General features: G+C 37.1%; 1 protein-coding gene across 3 annotated transcripts in view; it reads right to left on the bottom strand.

Moving 5' to 3' along the window:
• LOC133609369 (uncharacterized) overlaps positions 1 to 18812 on the bottom strand; it is a 31414-nt gene extending 12602 nt beyond the window's left edge. Inside the window, exons 1-10 of one of the 3 annotated variants that reach the window (XM_061964913.1) lie at positions 18515 to 18812; positions 18278 to 18356; positions 12669 to 12736; positions 12468 to 12595; positions 12346 to 12406; positions 12097 to 12265; positions 6247 to 6333; positions 2817 to 2951; positions 464 to 1023; positions 1 to 401 (exon numbers count right to left, since the gene is read on the bottom strand). The exon at positions 1 to 401 is cut by the window's left edge and continues 40 nt beyond it. In XM_061964913.1, coding sequence (XP_061820897.1) covers positions 1 to 401; positions 464 to 1023; positions 2817 to 2951; positions 6247 to 6333; positions 12097 to 12265; positions 12346 to 12406; positions 12468 to 12595; positions 12669 to 12684 — 1557 coding nt within the window. In that variant the 5' untranslated portion in view covers positions 12685 to 12736; positions 18278 to 18356; positions 18515 to 18812. The remainder of the gene's footprint in view (positions 402 to 463; positions 1024 to 2816; positions 2952 to 6246; positions 6334 to 12096; positions 12266 to 12345; positions 12407 to 12467; positions 12596 to 12668; positions 12737 to 18277; positions 18357 to 18514) is intronic. The other 2 variants (XM_061964911.1, XM_061964912.1) reach the window with 2 other exon arrangements.
• Between the last annotated feature and the right edge of the window lie 307 nt (positions 18813 to 19119).

Raw genomic sequence — 19119 nt, 5'->3', positions numbered from 1 at the left:
CAAGTCCTGCTGCAGTATTTCCTGTTTCTCCTGAGGGCTCCTCAGCTCTGCATCCTCTCTGTTGTCAGTCTCACCTCCTCCAGATCTTTTTGTTATCTTGACTTTTGCTTCCCTGGTCTTCTTAGACTCCTTGGTTTTTCTTTTGAGGATGCGCTCTTTCTGGGCCTTGACAGGGGAAGAAGTGCTGGGTTCCATCTGTTTGGACTTCTTGACGCCAGGCGGCCGGTCTCTCAGCTCGGGCTGCTCGGTGTTCTGAGGGGAACTCACCCACCACTCACCGGGTGGATTTCTTTTCCTCTTCCCCACCACCCGCTTTTCCTCGGAGGAACTGGCACCGAAACTGAAGGATTCGTTTTGCTCCGGCTTTCCATCTGCTAAATCTACGTTGAGTTTCTTCAAGTCTGCGTGAAGACAGAAAGAGTGTTAGTCTTCACCGTGACCCTTGATGACAAGTTCCACTTACCTGAAGGAGAACTCAGGTCTGCATGTTCCTTGCTGCTCGACTTCTGACGGTTCTTTGCTTCTGATGCCTGCCTGCTGGTCTTGGGTTTGTCTTTAATGAACTTGAACCCCCTGATTCCAGACAACTTCTGGCCTTTCTCCTTGTATATTGGTCTGCTGGGGGTCTCTTCAAGTTGTTCCTCTGCGGCATCAGGAAGCACTTTCACCCGTGGAGGCGCTTTTTTTCCCTTGATTTTACAAGGCTCAGGCTCTGCATCTGCAAGGTCATCAGGACTTAAAGCCCGGTCACCTTTGGTCCCTGCTGCTTTCTTCTTATTCTCCCTCCTTTTCTTCGACGCTTTCTGCCCAACAGTCTGATCTTTGAGAGGAGTCCTGCCGGCCACATCTGCCTCTGGCTGTTTTGCGGAGTCGTCCTTTGACCCTTTGTCTGTCGAGCCGTCTTTATCGCTGTTGGACTTCCTGCTCCTCTTAGAAAAAGAGAAGGGCACTTCCTCCTCCACAATGAGGAACTCGTCCTCATTCTCAGAAGATTGTTTGACTGGTGTCAGGGACTTCCTGACCCTGAAAAGACAAAAATGGAGGGTCTCATTGTCTTGTGTGGAACCTGGTAAGTGGACGGATGCTGACATTGTAAACCAGGTGTGTCTAAAGTATGTCATGTGAGTCAGCCTGCACAATTAATTCCATTTTAATCCCCATCACTGTTCCAACCAGCGCTAAATACCAATGAAATATTTTATAACTTTATTTTTTCCCCACATGGAGCATTTATTTGTAAAAAAAAACAACAAAAAACATTTTGGCTGAATTCAAAACTTGCCAACAGCAACAGTGATTCACATAAGTGTTTTAACAAAAATAAAAATAAAATTCCTACAGCATCAAAAAATAACGTTGGAAAATATTTCGGTGTCCTAATTCAACAAAATTCTAAATCTATCTCATGGAGAAGTCTCAATATTACTTGAGACTGGCAAAATGAATATACTTAAATGATAAAATATTACAAGAAATGGAAATTGGAAAAACAATGTTATAGGCTTATCAATAATTATGTATTATTTGAAATACTTAAGTAATAATTTGATTTACACACATACATATACACACACTACAGGCCAAAAGTTTGTACACACCTTCTCATTCATTAGGTTTTTTTTATTTTCATGAATATTTACATCGTAGATTGTCACTGACGGCATCAAATCTGTGAATGAATACATGTGGAGTTATGTACTTAACAAAAAGAGATAATATAACTTAAAAAATGTTTTATGTTTCTTCAAAATAGTCACCTGAAAGGGTTTTCACTTCACAGATGTCATAGTTTTGATGCCTTCAGTGACAATCTACAATAGTCATGAAAATAAAGAAAACGCATTGAAATTATAATTTTGGGCAGCCCTTGTCTTTTATTTGTGGCCAGTGGCACATTTTGAAAAGGCAACTAAACAAAACATTTTTTTTAAATTACAAATTACAAAGAAAACGTTTAAATGTTGATATTAAAAAAAATTAAATAAAATAAAATCAATTATATATACCGTATATAAAATTTTATTTTTTAAATTACAAAGAAAACATTTAAATGTACATATTCCAAAAAATAAATACAATATATATATATATATATATATATATATATATATATATATATATATATATAATGTTTATTTTTTATCCATCCATCCATTTTCTACCGCTTATTCCCTTTTTTTTTTAAATATATATTTTTTTAATATCAACATTTAAACGGTTTCTTTGTAATTTAAAAAAAAAATTTTGTTTAGTTGGTTTTTGAAAATGTGCCACTGGCCACAAATAAAAGACAAGGGCTGCCCAAAATTATAATTTTTATGCATTTTCTTTATTTTCATGACTATTGTAGATTGTTACTGAAGCCATCAAAACTATGGCATCTGTGAAGTGAAAACCCTTTCAGGTGACTATTTTGAAGAAATATAAAACATTTTTTAAGTTATATTACCTCTTTTAGTTAAATACATAACTCCACATGCATTCATTCATAGATTTGATGCCTTCAGTGACAATCTACAATGTATATATTCATGAAAATAAAGAAAACCCAATGAATGAGAAGGTGTGTCCAAACTTTTGGCCTGTAGTGTGTGTGTGTGTGTGTGTGTGTGTATGTAAATGTGTATATATATGTACACAACAGTTGTTAAGCCAAATTGCACCAAATTATAAAAACATCAAAGTGACTACCTGCTTTGATTTTTCACATAAACATGTCCATACTATTACCTTCACTTCTTCTTACACGTGCGTGACACACTTAGCAACCATGGGAGCAAACAAACAATTGAACGCGTCCTTAAAGGCAAACTCACGCTGAGACTTTGGGCTGCCCGGCAGCTCGAAGCTTCTGCAGAAACGCAAACATATCTTTTCTTGCATGGCCCGACATCTTGGCCGTGGACTCCCTCTCAGAAGAGGACGCTTGGGGCTCCTTGTGCCCTGACTTGCTGAAATCAGAAGAGCATATGTTCTGCAGTTACAGATGTTGCAACACCGCCACCTGTCGTCTCAAAGCGGTAACACAACCAACCTTGACATGTTCTTTATTTTGCAGGCTGTTGGACTTTCGTTATGACTGGCGTGAGCATTATCGTATCATACAGAGACAGGGTTTCTGCAGCTTCCAGCACATCTAATGTAATGCTTTTCAATGCCACGTAAATATGTATGTTTGTAAACATGCAATTTACACCAAAAATGTTTTAAATTGTACATATGCGTTTATTTTTTTCTATTTTCTTTTGTTATCCCTGGCACATAATTCATGTTTGTTTTGTTTATTCTTTCCTTATGGTATTTTTTATTACATTTCTTTATTACTGTTACTCATTTTTCCTATGTACTTGTTTTGTAAAAATGCATGGAGACATGTTTACTTTTATGTTTGAATTTTATAAAGTTAGAAATCAAAGGAGCTGCGATTATCCTTTCCGGGGTTCACACAGCCCACCTTCTCCAACGTCTCTTCACGAGGTGTACTTTAAAAGTGACCGTATAATTATTGAATTGATTAGTTTCAGCTCACACATTAAAAAAGGGCATGAGCAGAGCTTAGGTCCTTCAATGCGTGCAGCAAGCTGTTAAGAGATCTTTTATCAGTCTGTTGTGGCCAGTGCCCTGTACCTTGCAGTGGTTTGTTGGGGGAGCAGCACCAGCAAAAGGGACTTAAACCGGATTGACAAAATGATGAGGCGTTTGTGTTGGTGAGGGACAGGAAGACACTGGACAAACTGCTCGCCATCATGGACAATCCTGCCCTCCCACCCACTCTACCAGACAATTGAGGGACAGCGAGGCTCATACTCCAACAGGCTCCTTCAGCTTTGTTCCCACAGTGTGCGATTCAAGAACTCCTTCATTCCGCACTCCATCCAGCTGTATAATCACTCGCCATACAGCAAAAAATTAAATCTGTCTATTACCTGACGCTTCTATGTTAGCTACCTATCTTTGTTTATACCGTATTTTTCGGAGTATAAGTCGCACCGGCCGAAAATGCATAACAAAGAAGGAAAAAAACATATATATAAGTCGCACTGGAGTATAAGTCGCATTTTTGGGGGAAATGTATTTGATAAAACCCAACACCAAGAATAGACATTTGAAAGGCAATTTAAAATAAATAAAGAATAGTGAACAACAGGCTGAATAAGTGTACGTTATATGAGGCATAAATTACCTACTGAGAACGTGCCTGGTATGTTAACGTAACATATTATGGTAAGAGTCATTCAAATAACTATCACATATAGAACATGCTATACGTTTACCAAACAATCTGTCACTCCTAATCGCTAAATCCCATGAAATCTTACGTCTAGTCCAGGGGTGCTCACACTTTTTCTGCAGGCGAGCTACTTTTCAATTGATCAGGTCGTGGGGATCTACCTCATTCATATATATAATTTACATTTACTTATTTATGAAATATATGTTTTTGTTAACAAGGTGTTTAATGATAATGCAAGCATGTTTAACACATAGTTAATATTGTTAAAAAATTAAAGGTGTTTAATGATAATACAAGCATGTTTAATACATATAGTTAATATTGTTAACAAGTAAAAGGTGTTTAAAGATAATGCAAGCATGTTTAACACATATAGTTAATATTGTTAAAAAATTAAAGGTGTTTCATGATAATACAAGCATGTTTAATACATATAGTTAATATCGTTAACAAGTTAAAGGTGTTTAATGATAATACGAGCATGTTTAACACATAGTTAATATTGTTAAACAATTAAAGGTGTTTAATGATAATACAAGAATGTTTAATACATATAGTTAATATTGTTAACAACTTAAAGGTGTTTAAAGATAATACAAGCATGTCTAACACATATAGTTAATATTGTTAATAAGTTAAAGGTGTTTAAAGATAATACAAGCATGTTTAACACATAGTTAATATTGTTAATAAGTTAAAGGTGTTTAAAGATAATACAAGCATGTTTAACACATATAGATTCCTTTCTTTCATGAAGACAAGAATATAAGTTGGTGTATTACCTGATTCTGATGACTTGCATTGATTATGCAGTGGTGCTGATAAGGTCCGCATTTTCGAATGGAGGAGAAAAAAAGTCCTCCTTTCTGTCCAATACCACATGAAAGTGGTTGGTTTTTGGCATCTTATTTGTCCAGCTTCCGTACTCCTTTGTATACACTTTACAAGAAATACATTGTTGGCAAACTCCGTAGCTTGCTAGCTTGTGCACGCCAGCTTTCTGAGACTCCTATTTTGTTAGTGCAACTGTGCAGTCGGTCTTTGGAGTTTTGACGACAGGTACGGCGCCAGAGTCTGTTGAATTAAAGTGTTTCTCGCCTACCAGTCGGTAATTTTAATGAGCTGGCAGCAACCAGCGTCATCTCAGAAGACCCTCGGGTGCCGTGAATGTCAATCAAGTGACGAAAGTGACGTCATAGTGAAGATTTATGATCGCTCATTTTTAGGACTATTTTTTTAATGCCTGGCTGGTGATCGACTGACACACCCTCCGAGATCGACCGGTAGCTCGCGATCGACGTAATGGTCTAGTCTCTTACGTGAATGAGCTAAATAATATTATTAGATATTTTACGCTAATGTGTTAATAATTTCACACATAAGTCGCTCCTGAGTATAAGTCGCACCCCCGGTCAAACTATGAAAAAAACTGCGACTTATAGTCCGAAAAATACGGTAATATGTAAATATTACAAATATGTTATATTTTAATTTTGCTACTAAGGGAACATTTTTAGTCTAACCTTTTGTTTTCGCCCTTGTGTGCATTATCCTTTCCATCCTTTGTAACTGAGCTACTGTGTGGAACAATTTCCCTTGTAGATCAATAAAGTCTGTCCAATGTCTAAAGTCATTATTTTCCACACAGAAAAATGTGTGGAGAAGGATTGCAAATAGGTGCCGCCTGCGCAAACTGAAGCAGAGCTTGTGGATGACTGACAAGAATCTCACTTTGTTCATGTAATTCTACTGTGCAATAAACCTGCTTCGGTGCTGAGAGCGATGCACAGAGTGAACCCTCTTGTATCCAATTTGAAAGACAGAGACGAAGACGGCTAACTTAGCCTTCCCTTTTCATTTATTGACTCATTGACTATTAGCCAAAGCCTATTTTATGTCTCTAAACATCAACTGTAATGCTTTTTACACATAGTGTAATCATTGGTACTTAAACTTTAACATATAAGGCATTATGGGTGGGGGGTAAAACTCCATATAAAATAAAAACTTACAGTCGTGCCGCTCTGTTCTGGAGAGGGCCTATGCGCTTGCTGAGGACGATCTGGCTGGGTGGCGACTCCAAGTCAGAGTCACCATGTCTAAAGGGAATAAAAGTGCATAGCTGTCACAACAAACACCTTGGCAGCTACATCAAATCTAACTTTATTCATATAGCACTTTTCATGCTTTTACACGACACTCTGAACAGCAAGACAGGTGGCTGGTAAATGATTGGCAAAGTTAAAAAAAAACTGCTCTGCAAACAAAACATTTTTTCTTTGATTTGATGACATATTGTGCTTTTCGGGCTAAGTTGATAAAGTTGCAATGTTACTTCAAAGTCTTCAAAGTCTTGTCATCGCAAGTTTCACAGCAACTTTGTGAAAAAGGGATGCCACAAAATCCAGCATTTTAGGCTGCAACAATCACAAAAAAGGGTCCGCAAGCTCCTGGAGGGATGATTAATGTGCAAAGATGGATGAATATGAAATAGTACAGCAGAATTAGTAATCTTGATTTGAATCATATTCAATGATATCTACGGTAACCTACTTACGGTTTACAGTTTTGTCAAATGATATCATCATCATTTCTTTTTATTCCTTTCATGAAAATGCATATATACAAGCCATGTTCAGTTCACACTTTCATTGTTTTTATGAAAGCATGTGTTCATCACAAAGATGATTATTTATTATGAACACATAAACCTTAGGCTTAGGTCAGGCTGATTAGACAAATACCGTATTTTCCGCACTATAAGGCGCACCTAAAAACCACACATTTTCTCAAAAGCTAACAGTGCGCCTTATAACCCGGTGCGCTTTATTACGATTAATTTTCATAAAGTTTCGATCTCGCAACTTCGGTAAACAGCCGCCATCTTTTTTCCCGGTAGAACAGGAAGCGCTTCTTCTTCTACGCAAGCAACCGCCAAGGAAAGCACCCGCCCCCATAGAACAGGAAGCGCTTTAAGCAACCACCCGCCCCCGGAAGAAGAAGAAAAAACGCGCGGATATCACCGTACGTTTCATTTCCTGTTTACATCTGTAAAGACCACAAAATGGCTCCTACAAAGGACAAGGATCCGGTTCATAAAAAGACGCAATCTCTCCATCCGCACACGGATTACTACCGTATTTCACAGCAACTGATATTCCTGTGAACCGCACTGTGGAACGGGAGCACGTACGGTGAATATTCGCACCACAGGGAATGAGAAGTCATCCTTCACTGTGGTTCTAGCTTGCCATGCTAACTTCCACCCATGGTGATATTCAAAAGGAAGACCTTGCCAAAAGAGACCTTTCCAGCCGGCGTCATCATAAAATCTAACTCGAAGGGATGGATGGATGAAGAAAAGATGAGCGAGTGGTTAAGGGAAGTTTACGCGAAGAGGCCGGGTGGCTTTTTTCACACAGCTCCGAAGGCGAACACACCTTCACTAAGACGGGCAGACAGCGCCGGACGACATACGCCAACATTTGCCAGTGGATCGTAAATGCCTGGGCAGATATTTCGGTCACAACTGTGGTCCGAGCTTTCCGGAAGGCAGGATTCACAGAACAACAGCGACACTGACTCCCGATGACTTCGACGAGACGGAACCGGCCATTTTGGATACCACGCTTGCGCAACTTTTCAATTCGGACACCGAAGACGAAGAATTCGAAGGATTTACGAATGAAGAATAACTTCAGAAGGTGAGCGCTATGTTTATTTTGTGTGTTGTGACATTAACGTTCGAGCAACATTATGTTACTATTGCTCTACACCATTTTGAATTTTACTATGTTTGTGATTGCACATTTGCGTACATTTTGGGACAGAGTTGTTAGAACGCTGGTTTTCAATATATTATTAAAGTTTGACTGAACTATCTGACTGTTTTTTTGACATTCACTTTAGCGCAGCGTTTTTTTGACATTCACTTTAGCGCAGCGTAGGCGCGGCTTATAGTCCGGGGCGGCTTATTGGTGGACAAAATTATGAAATATGTAATTCATAGAAGGTGCGGCTAATAATCCGGTGCGCCTTATAGTGCGGAAAATACGGTAAGTACTAACCAACTTAGCAAATATACTACATAAGAAGGGACTCTTTTGTAACTGATGGAATAATACATTTACATACAATTATCTATACATCCATTTTCTAGCGCTTGTCCCTTTCAGGGTCGCAGAGGGTGCTGGAGCCCAGCTCAGCTGCATTCGGGCGGTAGGCGGGGTACACCCTGGACAAGTCGCCACCTCATCACAGGGACAACATTCACACTCACATTCACAATTATGTTGTGCTGAAAAAAACTAGTTAGTAATTAATATTTTTCTTAACTATACTGTCAATAATATTAAAGTGCAAATAAAAACACAGCTTCACCACTTTAGTCATAATTTTTGCACTTCAGAAACGTTTCTCTGACTTCAACTCCAGACTTCTTCACTTTCTTTGATATTGTCATTACTGCCACAAGTGGTGGAAAAGTGTATTATAACTGACTCCCACTGCGGCCCTTCCTGACCACAGCTGAGAAACACATTTTTTGGCGGTCCTGTAGGGGGCGCTTGAGACCCAACAATGTGATAGGGTGAGCAAACCAAGCTCCTTTTTTAAGTTTAATTTTGACATGAAAGCCCTGTTCACGTACTGTTTGTTTAAAATAAAAAGGGCAACAAAATGTTTTACATTACAGAGTAAATCATTGTGAATAATAATCGTGATTTCAATATTGATAAAAATAATCGTGATTATTATTTTGGCCATAATCGTGCAGCCCTATTTCTTCTGCCAAAAAGGGCAATAAAAAATGTTTTACATAACATATTAAATAATCGTGATTAATAATTGTGATTTCAATATTGATAAAAATAATTGTGATTATTATTTTGGCCATAATTGTGCAGCCCTATTTCTTGTTCCAAAAAGGACAATAACATTTTTTTTACATAACATAATAAATTATCATGATTAAGATTCGTGATTTCAATATTGATCAAAATAATCGTGATCATTATTTCGGCCATAATCGCGCAGCCCTATTTCTTCCGCCAAAAAGGGCAATCAATTTTTTACATAACATAGTAAATAATCGCGATTAAAAATCGGGATTTCAATATCGATAAAAATAATCGTGATCATTATTTTGGCCATAATCGCGCAGCCCTATTTTTTCTGCTAAAAAGGGCAAACAAATATTTTACATAACATTGTTGGGATTAATAATTGTGATTTTAATATTGATAAAAATGATTGTGATTATTATTTTGGCCATAATTGTGCAGCTCTATTTCTTCTGCCAAAAAGGGCAATCAAATATTTTACATAACATAGTAAATAAGTGGGATTAATAATCGTGATTTCAAAATTGATAAAAATAATCATGATCATTATTTTGGCCATTATTGTGCAGCCCTATGTCTTCTGCCAAAAAGGGCAATACATTTTTTTTTATACTTAACATAGTAAATAATCGGGATTAATAATCACGATATCAATATTGACAAAATGAATCGTGATCATTATTTTGGTCATAATCGTGTAGCCCTATTTCTTCTTACAAAAAGGGAAATACAAAAATGGTTTTACATAACATAGTAAATAATTATGATCAATAATCGTGATTTCAATATTGATAAAAAGTAATCGTGATTATTATTTTGGCCATAATCGTGCAGCCCTATTTCTTCTGCCAAAAAGGGCAATAAAAAATGTTTTACATAACATATTAAATAATCGTGATTAATAATTGTGATTTCAATATTGATAAAAATAACTGTGATTATTATTTTGGCCATAATTGTGCAGCCCTATTTCTTGTTCCAAAAAGGACAATGACATTTTTTTTACATAACATAATAAATTATCATGATTAAGATTCGTGATTTCAATATTGATCAAAATGATCGTGATCATTATTTTGGCCATAATCGCGCAGCCCTATTTCTTCCGCCAAAAAGGGCAATCAATTTTTTTACATTACATAGTAAATAATCGCGATTAATAATCGGGATTTCAATATTGATAAAAATAATCGTGATCATTATTTTGGCCATAATCGCGCAGCCCTATTTTTTCTACTAAAAAGGGCAATCAAATATTTTACATAACATAGTAAATAATTGGGATTAATAATTGTGATTTTAATATTGATAAAAATGATTGTGATTATTATTTTGGCCATAATTGTGCAGCTCTATTTCTTCTGCCAAAAAGGGCAATCAAATATTTTACATAACATAGTAAATAATTGGGATTAATAATCGTGATTTCAATATTGATAAAAAATAATCATGATCATTATTTTGGCCATTATTGTGCAGCCCTATGTCTTCTGCCAAAAAGGGCAATACATTTTTTTTACTTAACATAGTAAATAATCGGGATTAATAATCACGATATCAATATTGACAAAATGAATCGTGATCATTATTTTGGTCATAATCGTGTAGCCCTATTTCTTCTTACAAAAAGGGAAATACAAAAATGGTTTTACATAACATAGTAAATAATCATGATTTCAATATTGATAAAAAATAATCGTGATTATTATTTTGGCCATAATCGTGCAGCCCTATTTCTTCTGCCAAAAAGGGCAATAAAAAATGTTTTACATAACATAGTAAATAATCGTGATTAATAATTGTGATTTCAATATTGATAAAAATAATTGTGATTATTATTTTGGCCATAATCGTGCAGCCCTATTACTTCTTCCAAAAAGGGCGATAAAAAAATGTTTTACATAACATAGTAAATAATCATGATTTCAATGTTGATAAAAAATAATCGTGATTATTATTTTGGCCATAATCGTGCAGCCCTATTTCTTCTGCCAAAAAGGGCAATAAAAAATGTTTGACATAACATAGTAAATAATAGTGATTAATAATTGTGATTTCAATATTGATAAAAAATAATTGTGATTATTATTTTGGCCATAATCGTGCAGCCCTATTACTTCTTCCAAAAAGGGCAATAAAAAAAATGTTTTACATAACATAGTAAATAATCGTGATTTCAATATTGATAAAAATAATAGTGATGATTATTTTGGCCATACTTGTGCAGCCCTATTTCTTCTGCCAAAAAGGGCAATCAAACATTTTACATCACATAGTAAATAATCATGATTAATAATCGTGATTTCAATGTTGATAATAGTCATGATCATTATTTCTTCTGCCAAAAGAGGAAATACAAAAATGGTTTTACATAACATAGTAAATAATCATGATTAATAATTGTGATTTCAATATTGATAAAAAATAATCATGATCATTATTTTGGCCATAATCGTGCAACCCTATATGTCTTCTGCCAAAAAGGGCAATAAGAAATGTTTACATAACATAGTAAATAATCGTGATATCAATATTGATAATAATAGTCATGATCATTATTTTGGCCATAATCGTGGAGCCAAAATTTATTCTGCCAAAAAGGGCCATCATTTTTCTTTTTACATAACATAGTAAATAATCGGGATTAATAATCGTGATATCAATATTGATAATAGTCATGATCATTATTTTGGCCATAATTGTGCAGCCCTATTTCTTTTGCCAAAAAAATATCTTGTGTGGCTTTTTATTTATTGTTTTCATAAAACTTGGTAATAAGTTACTTTTTGAGCACATTCAACAATGCCATGATAATGAGGATAACCGGTGGTATGAAATGTTCATATCGTTACATCCCTACTTGCAACTTAAAGCATAAAGCAAGCAGACAGACAGCTTGTATCTCAAATGACTAAGTTGAAGTACCACTGTATATTTCAATGATTAAACGTTGCCGTGTAGCGACGCAGTACCTGTATTGTACACGTAGCATAAGGAAGTATTTTGTCGATCAATCCTTACTGAATGGAGGATGAAGGCTGTGTCCTCCCCGCTTCTTCTCGGTTGTCAAAGAGGATCGGCGACATTGCCCGGTCTTTGGCTTTGCTGTCCGTCTGCGGTAAATCCCTGCCCTCTTTGATGGGACTGGAAGTCTTCACCGGCCCATGTCCTTGAAAAGGAGTGTCTGCATCTGAGGCATGTAGAAACAAGTCAGTAGCTATCGAAGAAAGCCAGAAACGCTTCAGATTGGATTGTAAGCGCGTCTCTTACGGGGGTGTAACTGGGGACTTGATGACGGTGCTGAAAGACGGAACTGAGCCTTTTTTGGAAGCTAAAGAGATGCAGAAAAGTGAAGTTGTGCACCAAAGCAAGAGTTGTTTAGCAGAACTTACATTTTGACATTTAGCAGTTCTTGGTGTCAGACACAGTGAAATTGGTGAAGCTCTTACGGATTTCTGGCTTTCCTCGCTATCCTCCAGCATTGAGGACGTGGAAGGTAACTCAACGCTAGAGTCAGGCTCTGTGCATAAAAATATGAAGACATTAACATACTGATACTAAAATACAATAATAAATCCACCACACAAACTCACCCAAGTCATCAAACATCCTGTCGACGTCTTCTAATGACAGGTCGCCCGCCCATTTTGCTTTAAGTGGACTGAAATGACAAAATTCAAACACTCAGTTAGCGTTACACGACTGCAGGAGAGAACACACAGAAGCGAATACAATTAATAACAGAAGAAAATAAACACATTAAAAAGATGGCTGGGCCAAAACAGACTGTTTGAATCCAAGTAAAACTAAAATAATGCTCTCCCAGCCAGAGTTCAGACCTGAACCCGATGCAACATATGTGGGGTGATGGTGCAAAGGAGATGCCCTCACAATCTGTCAAATTTGGCACGGTTTTGCAAAGAATAGTGGGCAAATATTGCCACATCAATATATACATTTTGTATTTTATATTATTCACCTTTAAAGGTTTCAGTTTGTTATTGATCGCATTGTACTGGTTATAGGTCACATTCGAATGTCCTGTGGTCATTTGCTTACATCACGAAAACCTCACATTTGAACAGGGGTGTGTACCGTATTTTGCGGAGTATAAGTCGCTCCGGAGTATAAGTCGCACCGGCCGAAAATGCACAATAAAGAAGGAAAATAACATATATAAGCCGCACTGGAGTATAAGTCGCATTTTTGGGGGAAATTTATTTGATAAAACCCAACAACAAGAATAGACATTTGAAAGGCAATTTAAAACAAATAAAGAATAGTGAACAACAGGCTGAATAAGTGTACGTTATATGAGGCATAAATAACCAACTGAGAACGTGCCTGGTATGTTAACGTAACATATTATGGTAAGAGTCATTCAAATAACTATAACATATAGAACATGCTATACGTTTACCAAACAATCTGTCACTCCTAATCCCTAAATCCCATGAAATCTTATACGTCTAGTCTCTTACGTGAATGAGATGAATAATATTATTTGATATTCTATGGTAATGGGTTAATAATTTCACACATAAGTCGCTCCTGAGTATAAGGCGCACCCCCGGCCAAACTATGAATAAAACTGCGACTTATAGTCCGAAAAATATGGTAGATGTTTTGTACACAGAACATCAATTTCCACACATCTTATATGTACCGTAATAGAAATGTGTAGGGGGGGTGTATGGTCATTAAATATGTATTCTGATATATGTTCTTCACAGAAAATGAGTCAAAGTCAGTGAGTCTCAGTTTGAAAAATTAATTAATTGTATCATTTTTCTTTTAATAAAAAATGAAAATGGGTCCCTCAGACCCGAACACGACACAAGGGTTTAATGCAGTACGAAGAATGTTTTAATGTAGACACATAGAATCATCAATCTGGTCTAATGCATCTAAACAAGAACTAAATAAAATACACCTTACCCAAAACCGAGCTGCCAGACTAGCTCTCCATTGCTCATTTAGGATCGGCGTTGAGATCATGCATATTGAATTGTCATGGATGAGAGTTGGTGAAAGAATAGCGTGTAGTTTGATTTTATTTTATTAAATCTATACATACCATAAACCTTCATATCTGTATTCTCAGCTGTTGCTTGCTAATGACAGTCACAACTATGATACCAGGCTAGCCCTAAGAGGTGCTTTCACCCGTCTTAAACCCAAAACTGATGTTTTGAAAAAGACTGTAATGTATAGGGCAATCACTTACTGGAATGGACTTCCACAATATCTGGTATCAATCACCAGCATAGTGGGTTTTAAAAATAGACTAAGAGGAGAAGTATTACGGAAAGAGATTATTCTAGATTGTACCTAATGTCATGACTTTTTGTATTGACTATTGACTATCTTATTGATTGTGGGACAAGCAGTAGAAAATGGATGGATGGTACTTTTTCGTCACTTATTGTTTGTCTTTGGTACACTAATGTGTATATTTTAGGCCAGTGGTTCTTAACCTTGTTGGAGGTACCGAACCCCACCAGTTTCATACGCACATTCACCGAACCCTTCTTTAGTGAAAAATAAAATGTTTTATTTTATTCTTTTCAAATTCAAGACAAAGTTATGTTTTTTTTAATAGTGCGCAAAATGAACCGTGCATGAACATCACCTTGTTCAAAGAACAAAACCAACACAGTGCATGAACTCACAACAAATTACACACTTGAAAATCAGATGGAAAATTAGAGGGAACATTGTTTGAGGGTATTCATAATACTTAGACTTCTTTTTTATTGTCATTCAAATTTTAACTTTACAGTACAGATACGCCGATAGGGAGAAGTTTTTATTTACACGATTGATTGATTGAATGAAACTTTTATTAGTAGATTGTACAGTACAGTACACATTCTGTACAATTGACCACTAAATGGTAACACCTGAATAAGATTTTCAACTTGTTTAATTAAGTCGGAGTCCACGTTAATCAATTCATGAGTCTGGTGTGTCTTGACCGCTGCGGCGGAGGCTCTGCCGAACCCACTGTTTTAGGCCATTGGTTCTTTGTTTTATTTTTGCAAAGAAATATATACCGAATTTCCTTGAATTGCCACCAGGTATATAGTATGCGCCTGCCTAGAACTACAGCCGGGTCAAACTCGTTTCGCTAAATAATTAGTGCATGCTTAGCATTACCGCCGGGTCAAACTCGTTTCGCAAAATATTATTTTTATTAGCGCATGTCTCGAATTTCCGCCGGGTCAAACTCGTTTCACAAAATAATTAGCATATGCCTACAATTTTCGCCGGGTCAAACTCGTCACGTCAGGAGTGACACTTCACCTGTCATCATTTTCAAAATGGAGGAGGCTGATTTAAATATTTTGAAATCGCATAAAGGGAAGAAGATTAAGAGCTATACGGTAGGATTTAAGGTCCAAGCTATTGAATATGCTAAAAAGAACAGTAAGCATCTATGTTTTATTAATATACCGTAGCTGCGTGTGTCAAATATGAGTCATTAAATGCCTCCCGCCCCCTGGTGGTAGAGGGCGCTAGTGATCCTTCTTGCGACTACTCGGCTGCAGAAGAAGTGACAACAAGCAGCAACAGTTAGCAGCGATCGTTTATTTTTTCCTCTCGCTTGCACTTTTAACATGGAGGATTACATATCTAAAATAAAACAGTTTTCTAAACTGGACTTTCAATCGAAGCAGGAGGTAATACATAAAGGAAGATCTCCATCGAGACAGAGAGACTTTTAAAACTGAAGAAAGATAAGGAAGACTTCTATAAACAAGTCATTGATGCTTTTGTTCAGAAGGAGCTGCGCATGGACTTCATTTATAAGTAAAGGTAAGAGCATAATAACGTTTTTTTATTTTTATTAAATGTGCTTTTCATGATGGTATCCTTACATCACACTCAAATTTATAAGCGCAGACCTAAATTTACCGCATGCCTTTGGTAAGCGCCAGAGTGAGAAGAGGTTTTAAAATAATTAGCGCATGCTTATATTTACCGCATGCCTTTGGTAAGCGCCGGAGTGAGAAGAGGTTTTAAATTATTTACCGCCCCGGCGGCAATTCAAGGAAATACGGTATATATTTTTATATTGCTCTTTTTATCTTTGGTATGAACATTATTATGTAAACTCAAAGTTATTATTACTTTTTTTGGTTCTTTGTTGTTGCTATTTTTGCATTAGAACATTTTATTATTTGATCATGTTGTACTGCATTGGAATCTTTTGTTTTGTGATTGTGTGATGTTTTTTGCCTGGACCCCAGGAAGAATAGTCTCCACTGCTGTGTAGACTAATGGGGATCCTTAATAAACTAATACTGGTGTCATACTTGCCAACCCTCCCGGATTTTCCGGGAGACTCCCGAAATTCAGCGCCTCTCCCGAAAATATCCCGAAATTCAGGCCGAGCTGGAGGCCACGCCCCCTCCAGCTCCATGCGGACCTGACCTGTTTTCACGTCCGCTTTCCCACAATATAAACAGAGTGCCTGCCCAATCACGTTATAACTGTAGAATGATCGAGGGCGAGTTCTTGGTTTCTTATGTGGGTTTATTGTTAGGCAGTTTCATTAACGTCCTCCCAGCGCGGTAACAACACACAACAACAGCAGTCACGTTTTCGTCTACCGTAAAGCAGTTTGTCTGCCGTAAACAGCAATGTTGTGACACTCTTAAACAGGACAATACTGCCATCTACTGTACATGCATATGTGACAATAACATCTACCGCTTTGAGAGAGTGTAGTGCACAACTGCGCACACAACAAGGAGACGAAGCAGAAGAACGAGGAAGATACAGCCGTGGCGACGCCGACGACGAGTAAGATGAAGAAATACGCTTGTAAGTTCCAAGCCGTAGCTGCGATTGGACCTGGATAGGAGAGATGGAAGATTCCAGACTCCAGTGCATTTGATGAAAGCACTTTTGTGCGTGCCACACAGCAATGCATCATCAGAGAGGGTGTTCAGCATGGTTAGAAAAATAGTGACAGAGAATAGAACAAGGATGGACAATTCACCCCTTAACTCAACAATGAGTAGATGAGTGTTATGTGTGTGTATATGTGTAAATAAATGAACACTGAAATTCAAGTATTTCTTTTATATATATATATATATATATATATATATATATATATATATATATATATATATATATTAGAGATGCGCGGTTTGCGGACACAACCGCGGAGTCCGCGGATAATCCGCGGGTCGGGCGGGTGACATGACAAAAAAAATAGATTTTAAATAGATCGGGCGGGTGGCGGTTGAACCAATTCGGAAATATATATACATAGTTAAATGTTGTTACCCACATACGAAAAACGTGCAGCACTCTTTGAAACAGGCAATTATTCATCAGGCACTGCAGCACACCACAACACAACACAACAGTAAAAAAAAGAAAAAAAGATGGCAACGCCGGCAGCCAACGTGGTACACGACAAACTAAAAAGGGAATACTGAAGACCAGGGGGAAAAAGACCAGCTATTTGCCTTGGCCAATAAGTTGCAGGTAATTTATTATTATTATGTATTTAATTTATTTTTGTTTAAATAGGGATGACATACACATGTTATTGTATAATTTAAGTTTGTGCGTGTGATTGACAGCCTAAGGCTTATGAGGCATGTGTTTATCTTTATTTTCCTGCCTGTCGTTGACAATGGAGATTGTCTGATATTTTGTCATGGCTGCAGATCAATCAATAAAGGTTCATCTTTGTCGCAAAATTGTTCACTGTGCACCCCGCCCTCGTCGCTATTTGAGCATTATAACGTTAACAAGTTAATATTAATTGAAATAAATTCAATTAATAATTCAATAATTGCCTATCCGCGCATCTCTAATATATATATAAAATAAAATAAATATGTATATATAGCTAGAATTTACTGAAAGTCAAGTATTTCTTATATCCATATATATATATATATATAGATATATGAAATACTTGACTTGATGAATTCTAGCTGTAAATATACTCCTCCCCTCTTAACCACGCCCCCACCCCCGAAATCGGAGGTCTCAAGGTTGGCAAGTATGACTGTTGTGATTATATGCATCAAGTGTTCATTCAAGGCTAAGGAAAAATATCAAGATATATATGGTGTATCGTGACATGGCCAAACAATATATAAAAGGCCATATCGCCTAGCCCTACTTGAACTAAGTGTTGTGTCCAGACAAGAGTGAAGGCGGTTGAACTTACTTTTGTGTGCTCGTCAAGAAGTGCAGCTTCCTCTTCGGTCTCTTCTGCAGACAGACGGTTCGACATTTAAACGCTGAGGCTGAATTAGTGAGGAGTTGCAGATTGACCATGTTGATACAAGATAACACGGCTGTAACTACAGTACGATCAACGGCAGCATAAATTTGGACACATCACGCCATTCGGCAAGCGGACAGAAAAGCCGCGAGGACGGAGGAAAAAGAGGAGTTGACTTACCAAAGTTGGATGATTACTCTCCATTTGAGACACTTTGTCACAAAGCTAACACGACGTGAGCTAGCTGCCGGTTGCCATTTGTTCGTGTGTTGAACGCCAACACGAGACTGTACGTACGTCGTGCATTGTCGAGAAGTAAAGGCGTGTCCGGCATGCGTGCGTTTGTTCAAAGTCTTCAAATACAAAAGTGGTGTTTCGATGGCGGCATCAACATCAACAATAACAACAACAACAACAATAACAACCGCTATGTGTTCACTTCACTAGAAATGCCCGCCTTTTACTTTAACTTCCGGCCCTGAGCTCGATCTTCTTCTTCTTCTTTGGTTTAATGGTGTGCATTACCGCCACCTTCCGACATGGAGTGTGAACCGAGATTGAACTATATCAGTGGTTCTTAACCTTGTTGGAGGTACCGAACCCCACCAGTTTCATATGCGCGTTCACTGAATCCTTCTTTAGTGAAAAATAAAATGTTATTTTTTTTCAAATTCAAGACAAAGTTATATGTTTTTGGTAACACTTTAGTACAGGGGAACATATTCTAAGTAACAAAGACTTAATTTAGAGTTATTTGGACACTAGGGGGAACATATTCTAAGTCA

This window comes from Nerophis lumbriciformis, linkage group LG07 (assembly GCF_033978685.3).
Source record: "Nerophis lumbriciformis linkage group LG07, RoL_Nlum_v2.1, whole genome shotgun sequence".
Classification (NCBI taxonomy): domain Eukaryota; kingdom Metazoa; phylum Chordata; class Actinopteri; order Syngnathiformes; family Syngnathidae; genus Nerophis; species Nerophis lumbriciformis.
This window is presented reverse-complemented; position numbering and strand designations above follow the sequence as displayed.